Source organism: Aulostomus chinensis, chromosome 9, assembly GCF_037954235.1.
Source record: "Aulostomus chinensis isolate RoL2024-O1b breed Wild chromosome 9, RoL_Achi_v1.0, whole genome shotgun sequence".
NCBI lineage: Eukaryota > Metazoa > Chordata > Actinopteri > Syngnathiformes > Aulostomidae > Aulostomus > Aulostomus chinensis.
In genome coordinates, this window is record NC_141328.1 from 27603416 (window position 1) to 27619956 (window position 16541).

General features: G+C 44.6%; 1 protein-coding gene across 1 annotated transcript; it reads left to right on the plus strand.

Annotated features, from left to right (window-relative positions):
- The first annotated feature begins 2960 nt into the window (after nucleotides 1–2960).
- acvrl1 (activin A receptor like type 1) lies at nucleotides 2961–13644 on the plus strand. Its single transcript, XM_086214781.1, has 10 exons — nucleotides 2961–3597; nucleotides 8036–8109; nucleotides 8807–9040; nucleotides 9283–9488; nucleotides 9570–9669; nucleotides 9763–9909; nucleotides 10007–10282; nucleotides 10370–10567; nucleotides 11432–11562; nucleotides 12251–13644. The coding sequence occupies exons 2-10, from the start codon at nucleotides 8040–8042 to the stop codon at nucleotides 12395–12397; spliced, it is 1509 nt and encodes a 502-aa protein (XP_086070907.1). The 5' UTR covers nucleotides 2961–3597; nucleotides 8036–8039; the 3' UTR covers nucleotides 12398–13644.
- The last annotated feature ends 2897 nt before the right edge of the window (nucleotides 13645–16541 follow it).

Here is a 16541-nt window from a genome sequence, read left to right on the forward strand (position 1 = left end):
AGCCTCTTAAGAAGCCTATTATGTGCTTGTAAGAGTGGCATGGGATGGCTTCTGAACCCTGGTTGGTAAGCTTTTAATCCAATGTGCGGCGCCATTACATAACAATTCGATTTTATGGGTAATAATAGAAAGAATAGGTTGCTGTCTGGATTTATGATGACTTTTGACTTTTTGGAATTTATGCTCATGTCTGAAGGTGCAACTTGAAGGGAATCTTAACACTTCAGAGTTCTCAATCCACACAGACATGACAGTTTTGGTTTCCACCTCGTTGGCAAGGGCATCCAAACCTCCTAGCACGAATCAGAGGATGAAAGTTTATTTACCGGCTGATTCACTTTCCCATGAGTACTCATGGTCACCAGTTAGTGACTGGAAGAATGAGATCGCTGATGCCAGCAGGTTAAACGAGTTTCCTCTTTAGGGGGGCTGACCTGCGCCACAGCCCCCATGCACTGCTGCAGGGACTCGCTGAGTGAAGAGCTCCAGAGGCAGACAGGTAGTTAGATATCGTCACCGCGGATGCAGTGAGTGTAGACGCACCCCCTTCGTGTTACTGTGACTCACAATCACCAGCCGAAGACATCCGAGCAGACCTCCGTCAGCCACTCGCCATCATCTCCTCAGTAACAACGTGTTAGTTGGAGAAGACGACGTCACAAACTGTTCCTTTAAAGTTTCACATGTCAACAACAAGCCAGCATGAATCTGCAAACAGCAGAACGAGCAGAACTGTGTTCAAGTTGTCACGCTCAAGGTGAAACAACACGCTACGTTCTCAGAGGGCTGTTGTCTCATTTCCTCTTCACAGGAGGAACTTGCTGACTTGAGTTCAGCTCAACAATGAATATCTCACGAGAATCTAGAGAAGGAGCGCGTTATACAACAACGAGGAGATGTACAGTCAGATGATCACATCTGGACCAGCTCCACCTCTGAGAATCACATAGTCCCTGTGACACGCTAACACTCGCTTTGCACCATTCTGATTCTGAAGCATGATTGTCCCTCCTCCCCCCTTCACTCCCCCGTTGGCCTGTGCTCACACTGCTCCAGGCCTGACCTGGGCTGAGCACGCTCACACCATCACTGACACGTACACGCTGTTCCAAAAAGCAACAGCCGTCTGCGGGCAGAGCCACCAATGAGAGCTAGCGCAGGCTAATGTTACCAGTTGCTCATCGACGTCTCCAGTCGGTTAGCGGATGGAGCAAATGGTTCCTGAAATGAACTCCAGAACAGGAGGTTTGGCTTACAGGCCAGTTCATTATCAACATCATCATACCACTGGAATTGATCCTTTCCATTCATGTCCATGTTGCGGGCCAGTGCTCATGCTCATGCACCGTGCTGAAGCTCATCTCCTCCAACCACGCCAGGGCTGAGGAAGAGTAGCACGCCTGGGCGCCGTACAGACAAATCACGCTGGTCAAACTCACTGGACTGCGGGAGGGTGCATGTGTACGAACGGCCAGTATCAGTAATCCCCGAAGTCCTCGGGTAATTAAAAAAAAACAAAAACGGGTGAAGCACGGCTTCCAACGATGAAGTATTTGCTCTTTATAGGTCGCAGGGAAACATTTCTGTTGAATATCACAGCTCCTCTAGTCTACAGATTATAGAACAAATACAGGCTGTTAAGAAACCCCTCCAGGGAAAAGTGCAGCATGGTTCTTTGAAAGAGGAGTTGGGAAGGAAAATAAAAGCTGAAAAACAATTTGCTCTCTTTTCTACCAGACAGCTGATGTGAGAGCTTCCAGCTGTGTCAGCCTGAACCCGAAGACTGAGCGATTACAGAGCCTGAGAGCAGGAGGGGGAATTTATGTTCCAGACATGAAGACGTAGCTCAAGCGTTTTCACACAGTCTCTCTCCATGAGGGCCACAAGAAACAAGAAACATTCTGACTTTCTTAATACCACAACTGTTTGGCATGACTGCCGTCTCCCATTACCGCAGACATGTTCCATACAGTAGTTTTTAAACTATATTCCCCTCACACTAAGTTCCCCTACCAAAGGAGGATGAGACATGAGGCCAGAGTTTGTGCCATGACAGCTGAAGTCAATACGAAGCCTGTTTGGTGGGAAGACCTGAAACCCCTCAAATTACAAATCTGTCAGAGGTCTGAAATCTGATTCCGGTCAGGTTTCTACAGACTTAAATGTGTCTTCTGAGTCACTTGCAACCGGCATCTGTTTGTACATCGGTCAGCGTTAACTTGCTCTGAATGGCTGTTAGATGTCCTGAACTCATGCAGATGTTTCCGCCCCTCCGTTACTTGTTGGTACAACCACATGCTCATACATTGCAAAAAGGAAATGCACGTTAGGTGTGTTTCCATCATCCGGCTCAGCGTGAATGAAAAAGATGACGTGATGCTGCCAAAAGGTTACAGGCGAGGTGATGTACAGCGGTGAGAAACCGAGTGGTAGAGGAGGAGCCGTCCACCGGCGAGAAACAGAGGATTCTTGAGGACAGGATGACTCTTTATTACTCTTTATTATGAGCACAATTCAGATCCATTCATTGCTTTCAAAGATTCACTTGAGTAAATACGTTAAATCAGTACTTCTGCTTTTCCCAGAGTTTATTTTTGTACTTTTGCCAGCTTTGCAAACAACAGTGTAGACAGGAAAGAAACAAATCCATGCTCAAAAAATGCTCCAGTGTAGCACTTTTTCTTTTCTTTTTTTAAATTTCTCACTGGATGCATGAGAGAGAATTACAGTCGTGCATCGAGGTACGGGAAAAACATCTTGTGTACGAAAATTTAAAATAAACAAAAAATAATAATTAAAAAAAAAGTCTAGAAATGTTTTTCATCACGAAAGTCTCCTGGTATCCTAATGGGGTCTTTGAAGCAGAATGCTGTCAGCGTGCAGTGCAGACACCAGTCCACAGGGGAAGAGGGAAAATGAGAGGTTTAGGCGAGCAACAGGAAAACCGCTTTGAGAACACATTCCAGACAGCGCGGAGCGGAGCTGAGCGCCTGTGCGGGACAATGAGGGGTGGGTCAGGACTCTGCACTCTTAAAATTCTTTAATCTCGCCTCTTGATCAGGAACATGGAAGACAACAAAGAGGGCCGTACTTCACGTGGGGCTCAGTGGGCTTGAGAACTTCTCAAGGCGGAAGGAATCTGTCGGTTCCAGGTCGACGTCGGTTGGTGTTGTCGGTTTATCAGCGCAGATTTGGGGCCTGATGAGATAGACCAGCCGCTCGCCGTCGGGCCGCAGCTGCCGGCGGCTGCTGGGTTTTTTTTTTTCCTTTCTTTTTTTTTTTCCTTTCTGCCACAGTTTGTACGACTTGAGGATTCCAATTAAGAGGGAAGCTGTCCTCCCCCCAGAAACGTCGCTTGGTTTTTCATCAAAGCAGGAAAGGATGTGAGCCACCTCCGGATGAAACATCAGCGAAGACAACTTCAACTTGAAATGGAGCCAGTTGGGTTTTAATTTCTGTGGGGTTTTTTGTCGTTGTTTTTTGTGAAATCGTCTTGGACGGACACTTGAAGGAAGCCTTGATATGGGAGACGTGCGGTTCCTGAATCCGTCAAGTTAAAAAAAACAAAAACAGAATAACCGGCGACGCAGAAAACAGGTAACCGCGTGAATGACGTTGACTTGTACGTAGTTCCAGGAGTGTAGGTCACCTGACCTGTCAGCCACCTCTCACAGCAGCACGCATCGTTCACGTGCGCCCAGATGTGGACCAGCAGGTGCAGCCCACCTGAGCTGAAGGTTCATTCATTAGCATTTACAACTTTCATTTCCCCTTTAAGTGAACTGGCCGTGAGGTCATACGTGGCGTTCCAAGGGAGAGTAGTGCGGCTCTTCCCATTTCGTCCTCCTGTCCTCTGGTAAATGTCGGTGTTCTGTTTACTTTACTGCCTCCATCCTCCAAGAATCACTTGACCCATGAATGGACGTCAAACGCATGACTCATGTGGGAACTACTGGTTATTATGAATCTAAACTGATCAGCTGAAACATGAACACCCCTGGCAGGTTTTGTGCTGAGTAGAACACAACAGCCCTGCTCTCACCCTTTCTTTAACAGGGACTGTGACGTTCAGCTTTTTACCTCGTCTGTGTGCAGGCTGTGGTTGGCGGTTGTGTTGAGCTAAACTGGGTTTACTGGTGGGAGGATGTGATATTTTATCCTTCTCATTTGTTTGAAACAAAGGTGACAAAACCTTCGGAACAGCTCCCTGCATTAATGCCGACACAGAGCCTCCAAAACAACAACTGATGTCGTTCATCATGTGTCTGAAAGTATCGATGTATTTATTCATATATCACACAGGTGGTAGATGCGGGTTTCATACCAGCTCCTGTTCTTTTGAGAATCGTGAACAGTGAACAATGTCAGACTGCTTCATATTGCATCAGTAATAACGAACGTGTCTCTCTGACAAACTGCTGCGCAGCCATGCTGTTTCCTTCGGTGCATGTGCTGATCATACATGAACTCTGGTACATTTTGTGATGGCGTCTTCAGTGGAGGGACCTGGATACTTCCTGCACCCTCTGGCCTGGCAGAGTCCATCTGTCAAATCAACTGGCATATTTGAGGCCGTCCAGTCAGTCTGTTTCCCATAAATACGAATATTAGATGTTCTCCTCCCTGCATAGTTGCTGTACTTACACATACACACATGCACTCACACACACAGGCTGACATATTTGCCCTTCTTGTGAAAAGTTCAGGAAGGAAATCGCATTGACTATTTCCAGGTGGTTGCTGTTGAGAGTCCGTGACACTTGTGCTTTTTTTATTTCCTTTTTTATTTTCAAGAGGGAGGAGGGTAAGACACATCTTTAGTCTGAGGTCTAAAGGCGTCAGACAAATGAAAATCATGTCAAAGTGGAGATCCGCCGCTCTCCTCCAGGCATGCGCGCGCTGCAGTTATGCATGTGAGAGCATACAGACGGTAATGGAGCCACAAAGCCTGCCAAGCCTTGTTTTGTCTGTGAAATGAAGATACAATCAGTCATTCTGGTCTGTAACTATCAGTCACAATCACTGGAATACAGATTTACGGGTTTTAAGTGAATTTAAAAAGAAACACTGAGTCCATTGTTCGCCATTAAGCCGCATGAAGGACAACATGATTGAAGCGTTCACAGTACAACAACTTGAAGTTGTTCTCCTGAAACGCAGTTATAAGGGTTTTTGGTAGGATGAGGCCCAGTGGAGGGGCTGCTGTGCTGCTGCATGCCCCCACCATCCACCACTGCAACCACACAGTCATCCAGATGGAATGAGAGATCTGCCTCCCCCAGTCTAAGCGGTAGATGAGAGGAAGAGATGACAATGGATCTTTTCCCCTTGGGTCACGCGGGTGTAGCGTTGGGACAGAACAGAGACGTACGGGAGAGGGCAGGGAGAGGAAGTGTGCTGGAGTCTACAGTCAGGCTGCCCACGATGGAGAATATGATTACAGCTCTCTCCTGTTTCAGAACTCTGTGAATGATCAAATGATAGCCAAAGACACGAGACGCCATTGTGGCGCTCCACTGAGAATATCTGAGGGTGGAGTTGTGTTTATGTTTTCCCTCCTCTGGACCCACAAATTAACCAGCACCGACATGTCGGCTGCACGATGCAGGAAGTGCCTCTTACGGTTTGGTAAAACACGACTTGTGGTTTTAGTGAGTTTGAGCCGAGCGCAGGGGTCTCTGGTCTGTTGAGCCGCAGCCCCACAACGTCACCGAATGGAAGGAGAGCAGAAAGATAGTTTGTCAGGCATTTAAACTTCATCTCACAGAGATTTCACATTTGATTTGACACTTTGATAAATATGGGAAACTCCACTGAGAACACGTTCTCATGTGTCTCGTAAAATGAAGGCGTTTGAAAGCGAGTAAGACATCGCTGGAAAGGACAAGGAACTGGTGAAAACATAAAGAAGTAGATTCACAGTGATTTCTGACACGACGTCATGTAAAACGTCACGGCTTCCTGTAGTTGGTGCTGAAATGCATCTAGCTAAACGCATTGAACATTTCAGAGGATATCCGTTGCTTTCTACTGATGTGCACGTTCCAATGCCAGATGTGTGCGGTTCAAGGGTTAGTACTGATGTGACGTGTGATTATTTCCCTCAGCGCTTAACGGCAAAACAGGCAGTGATGCTGACAGAAGCACAGCAGGTAGGACAGCCGCTCATTTTGGATATCAGGCTTTTTAAACCATCAGATTTTCAGAGGTGGGAGAAGTGTCCGCATCCCTAACAAGGTGTGTTTTAAACGGTCCTTATCGTGCGTCGCGTAAAATCGTCTTCTTAAAGGAAGTAAAGCTGTCCAAATAGATGCAGTGGAGTTAAAAGGACGGCATTTCACTCCTAGATGTTATGGAGGTGATGTATAAAGTAGAATAAAATGGAACATAAGTTTAAAAAAAAAAGTACAGTGCTTTGGATAAATATACTTTCCATCCCTCAGGTTATGTGTTCTGCAATATTTGGGGCCGTGATAATTCTGCTTTGAGGAAAAAAGCGCTTAAGGAATTCATTAACGGCAGATTACACATTCTGGAGTTAATGTTTGATTAATAATAAATTGAACTAAGCAATCAAAAGTGTTTCATTTGGCTCTCAGGATAAAAGAATGTGTCACATTTTTAAGGAGTGAAATGAAGTCAAAGCCTGTGGGGGTCTGCTCAGGTTGGTCAGTTTTTAGGACGAATGGTCCAACAGTTGTAGGTGTTTCCCTCTGAGGCATTCCAGAAATGTCACTTGTTTTGTTAATTTTAATAAATACACATATTTGATTAGATTTGGGAATGTAACCAATCTAATAGTTTTGCTTCTGTAACAATTAAACAGACTTATTTCTGGATAAACTATGACAGTGCGACGTGGGCACTCGTGTTCGGTGTCGTCGTCCTATCTTGACCTTGAACGACACTTTAACCGCAGACTGAGATGCTCATCTTCTCTTTGCGCTCTCACGATACGAGAACCTCCCAGCAGGCGCCGCTCAAACCGGTGTAACATCTTTCAACCCATCAGAGAAAGCAGCTCTTCTAAAAACATGCTTGATAAACGGCGGCGACACTGCTTCCGTTGTGGCCTTGGAACTAGATGTGGTTCCTTGGCCCTGCGGTGTGACTTCCCACCCTTAAATCTTCTGTAATATTCAGAACAATGAAACAGGAGAAAATGCAACTTGAAATATTTGAAAACAGACTTTTCAAACTGTAAAAATGGGTGTTTGAGGGAGGTGTTTGTGTTCCAGTCGAAAGCCTTCTTCTACTTTATGTAATTCCTCACTGACAGAGAGACGGCGGGGATTCAAAAAGATAAAATGATTTAAAAAAAACACACACACAAGAACATCACAAAGACAAGAGTCCAAGCTGTGCTTCTACATCTGATTAAAAACTCAGCAGGCGTCCACACACAGCTTGTTTCACTCTTGTGCTTTTCAAGTTATTGCACAACTTTGAACTTTATTGCATATTTTCTGGACTGAATGTTGTATTGATATTTATAACATCTGGGTGTCACGTTACAGAACACAGTGAGCTTCAGCAGTGGCTGCGTGGTGTATGACGGCCCTCCCACTTGCGTGACCCTCAGCAGTGCAACCCTAAACAATGAGCAGCCTGAGTCTGGCCAGCCAGCCGGGTGGGGCCACTCAATGGCAGGAAGCATAGCCATCAATATTTACTCTGCAAGCAGGCTAGTTGAGGAGTCGACAGGCCTGGAGCCTGGGTAGCACAGCGCCACACACAGTCCCTGCACACTTACACAAACATTCTGGAGTGCTCTTACCATCTCCTTCCCCTAAGCCCCCTTTTCCCATCCAGAGTCATTACAGCACAGTCAGACAGGCTGGGCCCTCCGACTGTTGTTTTTGACCTCAGAGCTTCTGCAGCCTCTGCTTGACTCCTCATAGACACCACTCTCAAGTTACCGGCTGTAAATTTCAATTGCGTAGAGGCTGAAATGTCAGGGAATATCTGGTTTCTTGTTATGAGATCAAAGATCATCATGTCCAAATATGAAGTAACGCTGGTGTTCCTCTTCCAGAGAGATGTGGGGCTCTGCTCGGCTCAGAGTGCTGCTGGTCGGGGTGTTGCTGCGGGTCTTTGTTTGTCATGCAGGTGAGTGCTCACATGAAGAAAACATCCAGTGTTCACACATTCACTGGCTTACATTTGATTATGGTTGAGTTACAGAACATATTTGATAATGTTGCTGATTCAGATTATGCTCATGTAGTGTGAAGATGCAGCTTTTAGAACGCAGAAACTGCAGGGTTCAGTCTCAGGGTTCTCCTGTTTACAACGCAAGGAAGGTGTTACTACAAAGTGTCAGTTTAGCAGCTGGTGGACCTAAAACTCATGAATATTGGGTGAAGAACCACGTTCCTCCATCGCTCTGCCTCCTAGTGGTCAAAGAAGGTATAATCTGCTCGAAGCATGTTAACTGGAGAGAGACCCTTTAGTATTGTAATACAGACGTCTGCAAATTGCAGAGATATCAGGAAATAGAAAGTCTCCTATTTACCAAGAACAGAATAAATCATCTTGAGTCATCGTCCCTCATCGCTGTGTCTGAATCTTCCACTGAGCTTTTCTCTTTCTATCGTTCAAGCAGAGTTACCGTGTATCAAAACAAGAAAATCTCCTGTGGTTAAACTCGTTAATGTGTGCGACACTCTGTAGCTGCCAGGAAACATAGCCGTTTCCCATGACCCACATCTCGAGTTCAGAGTGGGCGTGGCCTTGCTTTTCCTTCACTTTTTACAGAAAAGAGATGGTAAGTAGGATTACTGATGTGCTTTGCCTCCTGCATCAGATCCTGATGATGGACCGCTGCTGTGTGCCTGCGAGAACAACAAACGCACGTGTGTGAACGACACCTGCCGAGGGGACATCTGCTTCTACAACTGGTTGCACGGACATGAGGAGAGGGGCTGCTTCTCTAAAGAGTACTACTATGAGCAGTGCTTCTCCTCCCTCAACGGCTTGTTCGTCCACTGCTGCAAAGAGAACTATTGCAACGCCTTAACCACGCCACGTTCAAATATTGGTCAGTACCCAGCACCATTGCTTTTTGTGATGATTGCATCCGTGAATTCTGATGAGCCTCGTGGTTTACATTTCTCAGAGCTCTACTTTTTTTGGTGTGATTTAAAGCCGAGACCACACTTACTAAATTGTATATCAAGAGTTTTTACCTTCCGTTTGAAACGTACACCATATGAAACTCTCCTCATCCGTGTTTTCAACTAGTTTCTCAAACTCTGTGCTGGCTTGAATGCTCTGCTGTAGATGGAGAGACAACGACGCCGCCACCCAACCTTGCCCATCCGGAGCTGTGGATCACCGTGTCTTTGCTGCTGTTAATCATGGCTGCCAGCTTTTGTGGTCTGGGGCTGTTCCTGCGCTTCCGCCGCGCACACTGTCGACTGAGAAATGTTGAAGACCATGACGTCTCCATGCTCAAGGTCCCCACCGGAGATGACCCCACGTACGGTGTAAGGACATTTAATATTCAAGCCATGAGGTTCACATTTTGAGTTGTCTCTCATGGATTATCCCTTTGTCGCTCTCTGCAGGATATCTTTGATGAGTTTTGTACGTCAGGGAGCGGCACCGGGCTGCCGTATCTCGTCCAAAGGACGATGGCCAGACAGATCTCTCTCGCCGAGTGTGTTGGTCAGCGTCTCTCACCAGCACCACTGTTTCTCCATTCTCTCTTCTATTTTTTTTCTCCACTTGTCTCATTTGATTATGTCACTCAACTCCCAGGTAAAGGCAGGTATGGTGAGGTGTGGAGGGGCACTTGGATGGGGGAGAGTGTGGCGGTCAAGATCTTCTCCTCAAGGGATGAGCAGTCCTGGTTCAGGGAGACGGAGATCTACAATACCGTACAACTGCGACATGACAACATTCTGGGTGCTGCAGCAGATTTAAGCTCACTCTATTGTTGGGATGATTCCTGTGAGTAGATCGAGGCCAACACTGACATCTCCATCTCTTACTCCGGCTTTAGGTTTCATAGCCTCTGATATGACCTCAAAGAATTCCAGCACCCAGCTGTGGCTCGTCACCCACTTCCATGAGCTGGGGTCTCTCTATGACTTCCTGCAGTACAGCAGTTTAGAGCCCGAGAACGGCTTGAGAATGTGCCTGTCTGTGGCCTGTGGTCTGGTCCACCTCCACACGGAGATCGTCAGCTCTCAGGGCAAGCCAGCTATCGCCCACCGTGACTTGAAAAGCCGAAACATCCTGGTAAAGAGGAACGGACAGTGCTGCATCGCTGACCTGGGTGAGGGGTGGGGCAGGATGGAGGATTTCTCAGCCAGACGTCGGGCTGTACCACTGAACGGTTGCTTCTGTTTCTTTACCCTCTCAGGTTTAGCTGTCATCCACTCTCAGTCCAACGACTACCTCGATGTGGGCAACAACCCTCGCGTGGGGACCAAGCGCTACATGGCCCCTGAAGTGCTGGATGAGAGCATACGTATGGATGTGTTTGACTCCTACAAGCAAACAGACATCTGGGCCCTGGGCCTGGTTTTCTGGGAAATCTCACGCAGGACCATCGTCAATGGTAAACATGAGCCGCTATAGTTTTTTACCTCCTCAAACTTCATAGGGAAAATCGTACCCAGCGTATGATCACACTGTAAATATGTTTCCTTATCATGTCTGTCTGGCTCTGCTGGAGTGTACAGAAGAGGCATTTAGTCTCATGTCTCTCCGCACTCCAGTGTTTTCCTAGTCTGTGTCTGTCTCTACTATCCTCTCGTGATTAGCACTGCTGTAATTATAAACAGTCTTATCTGGTGTCAGCACTCACTTGTACATAGTCCAGATGCCCGTGTACACAGTTTCTAGATGGATTCACACACACACACACACACACACACACACACACACACACACACACACACACACACACACACACGCACACGCACACATGCACAGAGATTCTCAGTGGAGATGGATATGCACACATCCATAACTTTGTGTGTGTATGTGTGTGTGGGTGTTTTGCTGGTATGCACGTTCTCACAAAAACAACTGCACGCACACACACACACACACACACACACACACACACACACACACACACACACACAGCTCCTTGCATTTTCCCTCCCAGCACAGTCACCGGGGAGTTGATATCTTTCCCTGCGCTCTTGTTTAGTCAAATATATTTTACAAAACTCCCCCTCTAGCTTATCTAAGTCTGCCATTTCAGTCCTTGTATGAAGAGAAACTCAAACATTTATGAGAAGATAAATGCATAAGTCATCATCTCATGAGGTTCATTGTACAATATTTAGCTTCACAGTCAGCATTTTTCCCCACTGACCATCCCACTGAATCTTACAACACAGACGTTTGCAGCAATAGTTTTCTGAGTTGATGAAACGGCACAGCTGACTCATTTTCATGTGGCTTGTTTCAGGGATCGTGGAAGAGTACCGTCCTCCCTTCTTTGACCTGGTGCCCTCAGATCCCAGCTTTGAGGAGATGAAGAAAGTGGTCTGTGTGGACCAGCAGAGGCCCAGTTTGCACAACAGGCTTCATTCCCACCCAGTAAGTTCTCGAATGAGAAAAACATTCACACACACACACAAACACACACACACACACTCAAACGTGTAGTTTCATTTTTTTCAGGGTTGCCCAACATCTCAGTGCAGGTTTTCACCTCATACGTATGTCAAATTCCCACACACGTGCTCATAGACAGTGCTGCTCTGGTTTTAGAACACCCTCTGTTTTTGTTCAAATTTTATAAAGTTTACAGCCAAATTGGATGCTTTGGCCTTTCTTCGCAGTTTCTTTGAAGAAAAAACTGACACGTTGTAGGTTTGTTATGCTGAACTATACATCCTGCATCGAAATACTGTCCAAGTAATGCTTCAGAGAGTATAGTTATTCTTTTCCACTGTTGTTTTTATAGCCTGGAAAAAGGTGGGATACCTGTAGGAATAATTTACATCAACTTTCAGTGCTTTATTTACTTCCATTGCAGCAGAAAGCTGGAAATAATTACTAATTAATTCCTTTGGGCATTTTCATAACTCTGGAACTTATATCCTTTTCTTTTTCTTTTTTTGTTTTACACCTCTAGCAGTTTACACGTTACCTGTGTACCGTTTCAGGCTAAACATGAACCACTTGAATGTCAATAAAATCCTGGAACATCGGTGGTGTTCCACAACCGTTGATGGTAGCGTAGGTAAACCTTGTTCACATACATGTGTCTCTGTGTGTCCAGATCCTGTCGGCCATCGTGAAGATCATGAAGGAGTGCTGGTTCCAGAGCGCCCCTGCCCGCCTCACAGCCCTGCGGGTGAAGAAAACCCTCTCCAAACTGGACCATGACAGTGACTTCAGCATCGAGAAACTCAAACAAGACATCTAGACCGCTGCACCGGAGTGAAACGGGAACTCTAGACTGAAAAGAGCTCGAGGGTTTTTTTTCACCACGTTCCAGCAGCATTAGGTGCATCTCATTAGCATATTTTAGCTAATGACTCACACAGTCACTGCATTATATTAAAACCATATGTGTGTAGCTGTAGTGTCTAGACTGTTTTACACCCAAGGCTATTTGGTTTTTGAATAGCCTAATGTTCGACTGTAATATTACAGGAACTCTAAACCAAAATTTTATGGAAGGCGATTTTCTTTTTGGTTCTGTTCAGCTGCAAAAATCGCAGATTGGGCAGAGCAGATCGCATGTAGAGCGACTCTTTATATTGTGCAGCCCCACGAAACAGAGACTCTGGCATGGCGTGATTATTCATCCTCCCATCTGTGGAGAAAAGATGGAGCATGCCATTTAGCTGAAGGGTTTCCCAGAACAACTAAAGTTGCAAAGAAAACAGAGTCAACGCGAACACTTGGATTGTTTTTCACTATAAAACAGAGGGAACATGTTAGTAGTAATGTGCTCAGAACGTAGCAGAACGTACCTGTTGTCTATGCACATTTAACTTCTATAAAATGAGCATTTATTATCTGCACACATTCAACTATTTAGTTGATATATATGTTTATATACATGTATTCAAACAGCATTGAGGCTGTTGGCTTTTTATGGCCATTCAGTGTGATGTCAATTTGTTCCCTCTTTTAAAAGGGGTATTATTTTCTATTATTCAATACATTTTGTGTACTTTATTTTTTAACAACATAACTAAATATTTTTCTACGTGTTTGTAGGTCTGAAATGCACCATCACCCTCCCTTTGAGTCACAGCAATTAAGAAGTGAATAACTGATATGCAATATTGTATATGATGAATAAAAGATTGTATTTTTCAAAACGTTTAGCCGGTAAGTATGATTTGTACCACGGATGGATGCAATCCTCCCCTCGACCAGTAGAGGTCATCAGATAGTAGACAAACAATGAAAGCAGCTGTTTACCTGCGCAAGCTAAAGGGGCTGTCGTCTTACTGGACCGTCAGATTCAACATCCACACCTCACACACATTTTAGTGCTTCAATGCAGTTCAGACAACACATTCACACTCACTGAGATGCTTAGAATGGCAAATTTTGATTGACCAATCAGAACAAGGAAAATGAAAATAAAGTAATGTCTTGCTTTGATTTTCAGTGGTTAAAGAGCCACTTGCAAAAACAAATAAAAGACACTCAAAATGGATAAAGTACAGCAAAAGTTATTGAATATTCTGCTGTTTTTCATTGTGTAATTATGTGTATCTATTGTTTTCCATTCTGCGATCTAACTCTTTAGTTATTTAAAATGCTCTTCTTCAGGTGAAAATACTGCCTCTGCACTGTATTTTATTGATTATCCAACGTGTGGATTTATTTTCAAACCAGTTCATAGATCCAAAAACTCCTCAGCTCTTAAATATACAACTCTTGGTACGGTTTTAGCTTTGGACTGAGCAACCATAGTGAGAAACAGTTTGATAGAACATGTGCTGCGTATTTTATCATCAACCTTTGTTGCGTCTGCTTGGAAAACGTTGCTGGGAGGCATCAGACTTTTACAGAGTAAAACAAAATGTCTGAATATCTGCACCATTTTATTTTCCAACCAACTTCCCTGGTGGTTGGTGAGAATTATTGGTGTGCTCTGCTCCCTTCATGTCATATCTACATACCAGTGTGTGTCCTCAGTAACTGTTGTGCTTTCTTTTCCTTTATCTGTTTATGTCTGCTTGTGTGTGTGTGTGTGTGTGTGTGTGTGTGTGTGTGTGTGTGTGTGTGTGTGTGTTGTCTATCTGCCTGGTTGTTTAACAAACTCCGGAGAGATAATACTCCCTCAAAGCCCCAGTCTGTCTGGTCAGTCAGATGAAGCGCTGGTTATTTTTAACTTTGTGTGTGTGTGTGTGTGTGTGTGTGTGTGTGTGTGTGTGTGCGTGCGTGCGTGTGTGTGTGTGTGTGTGTGTGTGCGTGTGTGTGTGTGTGTGTTGGGGGGGGGGGTATGTTCAAGTATCAGAGAGGCCAAACGCCCTACCAGTGAGGGCAGAGCCTGTCTCACCCCTCCATCTGATTCCTTCCTCTGTGTTTTCTTTCTCCCCCAGCGGAGAAAACTGAAGAAACGTGAAGACGCTGGACACATGAGGGTGTTAGTGAGGAGACAGGTGATTAAAAACAGGGACAGATAAAAGTCCCAAATGGTTAAGCTGACTCAGCCTTTCCTGGGCCATTTTGTCACTCTCGGAGAAGTCTGGACCCCTCATTTTTTTCCTCAACTCAGTGTGTGGCACCCAGAAATTTGACGGCTGGTCTGCTAATGGATGTATGAATTAGACAGCTATGGTGCTTCAAAGCTATAATATTAATAAGGAATGTGTTGAATAATTCATTCAGTACAAGGGTGGATGGACATGTGTCTCTCCTAATCTCACAGTCTGGTAGGACAAGAAGGCCTCATCATCTCCAGCTCTTCAGCTGTCCTCTAACCTACATTTAGTGTGAGAGGAAATGTCTCATGATCAGACGCAGACACATTGGAGACCTCCTCTGTTTGCGTCCCAGCGATGTTGCGCCTGATTTAAAATGTGCTTTGAATGTAGGGACTGTCTGGCTTTAATGAGAGTCGTTAATTTGGCAAGTGACCACAGATCATTAAATCCGTTTCGGCGCACGTTTTAAAAAAAGAGCAACCAGATGTCATCCCTTCAACGTCTCACAATTGCGTTTCGATGTTATTCTGTGTTTTCTAAAGGCGTAACCTGGACAGTGAGTCCTTCTTTTCTGATCGCAGGTAAGTGCAGGTGTTGCCGATAAGGTGCCAGGGTAATCTGGTAAGATGAATTCATCCTCCCTGGAGTGGAGTGTCGCACTAAATAGATGAGCACCATGATGAAATATATCAATAAATCTAAAATTAGGAACGTTGTTGTTGTTGTTCCTGGAGTGAACGCGCTCACCCGATGAGTTGTCTGTGGTGAAAAGTGAGGAGGAGGAGGAGGAGGAGGAGGAGGAGGAGGAGGAGTGAGGAAGATGGCCAGTTAGACCTTTCCTTGTCACTGGACACAGGATGGTTTCTAATTCATACTTTCGCCAGCTGCAGTCTACAAGATTCTTTCCACACATTTATGAGGGCATAGAAAACTACACATCATGAAGTCTAATTCAGAGCGTCTTCAGTGGTGTTTGCTGAAAAGAAAAGTTATAAAAGCCGCAATAAATTTCTTGATATGACTCCTTCTACCTCAAGGATGTACGAGTATACAAATACTTTCTTTCCCCCCAGTTTAATGTATTTATTTATTTATTTAATTATTTTGTATTTAGTGCAATTAAGTGCACAGAAGGCAAAATTACAAGACAATAAACTCCAGTAGAAAAGTAGAGACAAGCGAGCAACGGGGGCTTATGGAGGGAATTTAGTGGTTAAAACCAAAAAAAGTCAAAGCAACGAGAATAAAAACAATCAGCGAGAGGTCACGTACACACACAAAAAAGGAAAAAAGAATATATTATAAAGGGAATGTTAATTAACATCTTGCATGGGTAATCAAGATAATCAGACCGATCCAAACACGTTTTATAGAACTCGTTTTTTAATTTATTTTACAGACATTCACATAATTCAGTTCATTGCACATTTTTATGCTTTTATACAAATTCAATTCATTATCTGAATAATATAAACAAAAATATACCAGATCAAAAGTGATATGGAGAGGGGGTGAGGTGGGGTTGCACATTTATGGCACAGTCATTTTTAAATGGAAACAGGAACATTGAGATTATTTGTTTAAACAAGGAGCAACATGTTTTACGTTTCTGTTCAACGAAATTAACGATAGGAATTCTTGGACATTTCATTTCATTTTTATTTTATTTAAAACCCATCTGTCGCTTTGTACAGAAGGATTCGGAAAGCAGGGGAAACCTTGATGAGATGACGAACCTCTCAGCAGACAACATCAGGAGATCAGAAACTCAACATTTTCAAATTTTACAAAAGTAGAATTTTGATTGAACACCTTTGCCTCGACTAGAGCAACAAAAGCATGCACTTATCACACTACTGCGACTTAAATCTCACACACATTACTATACATACATAT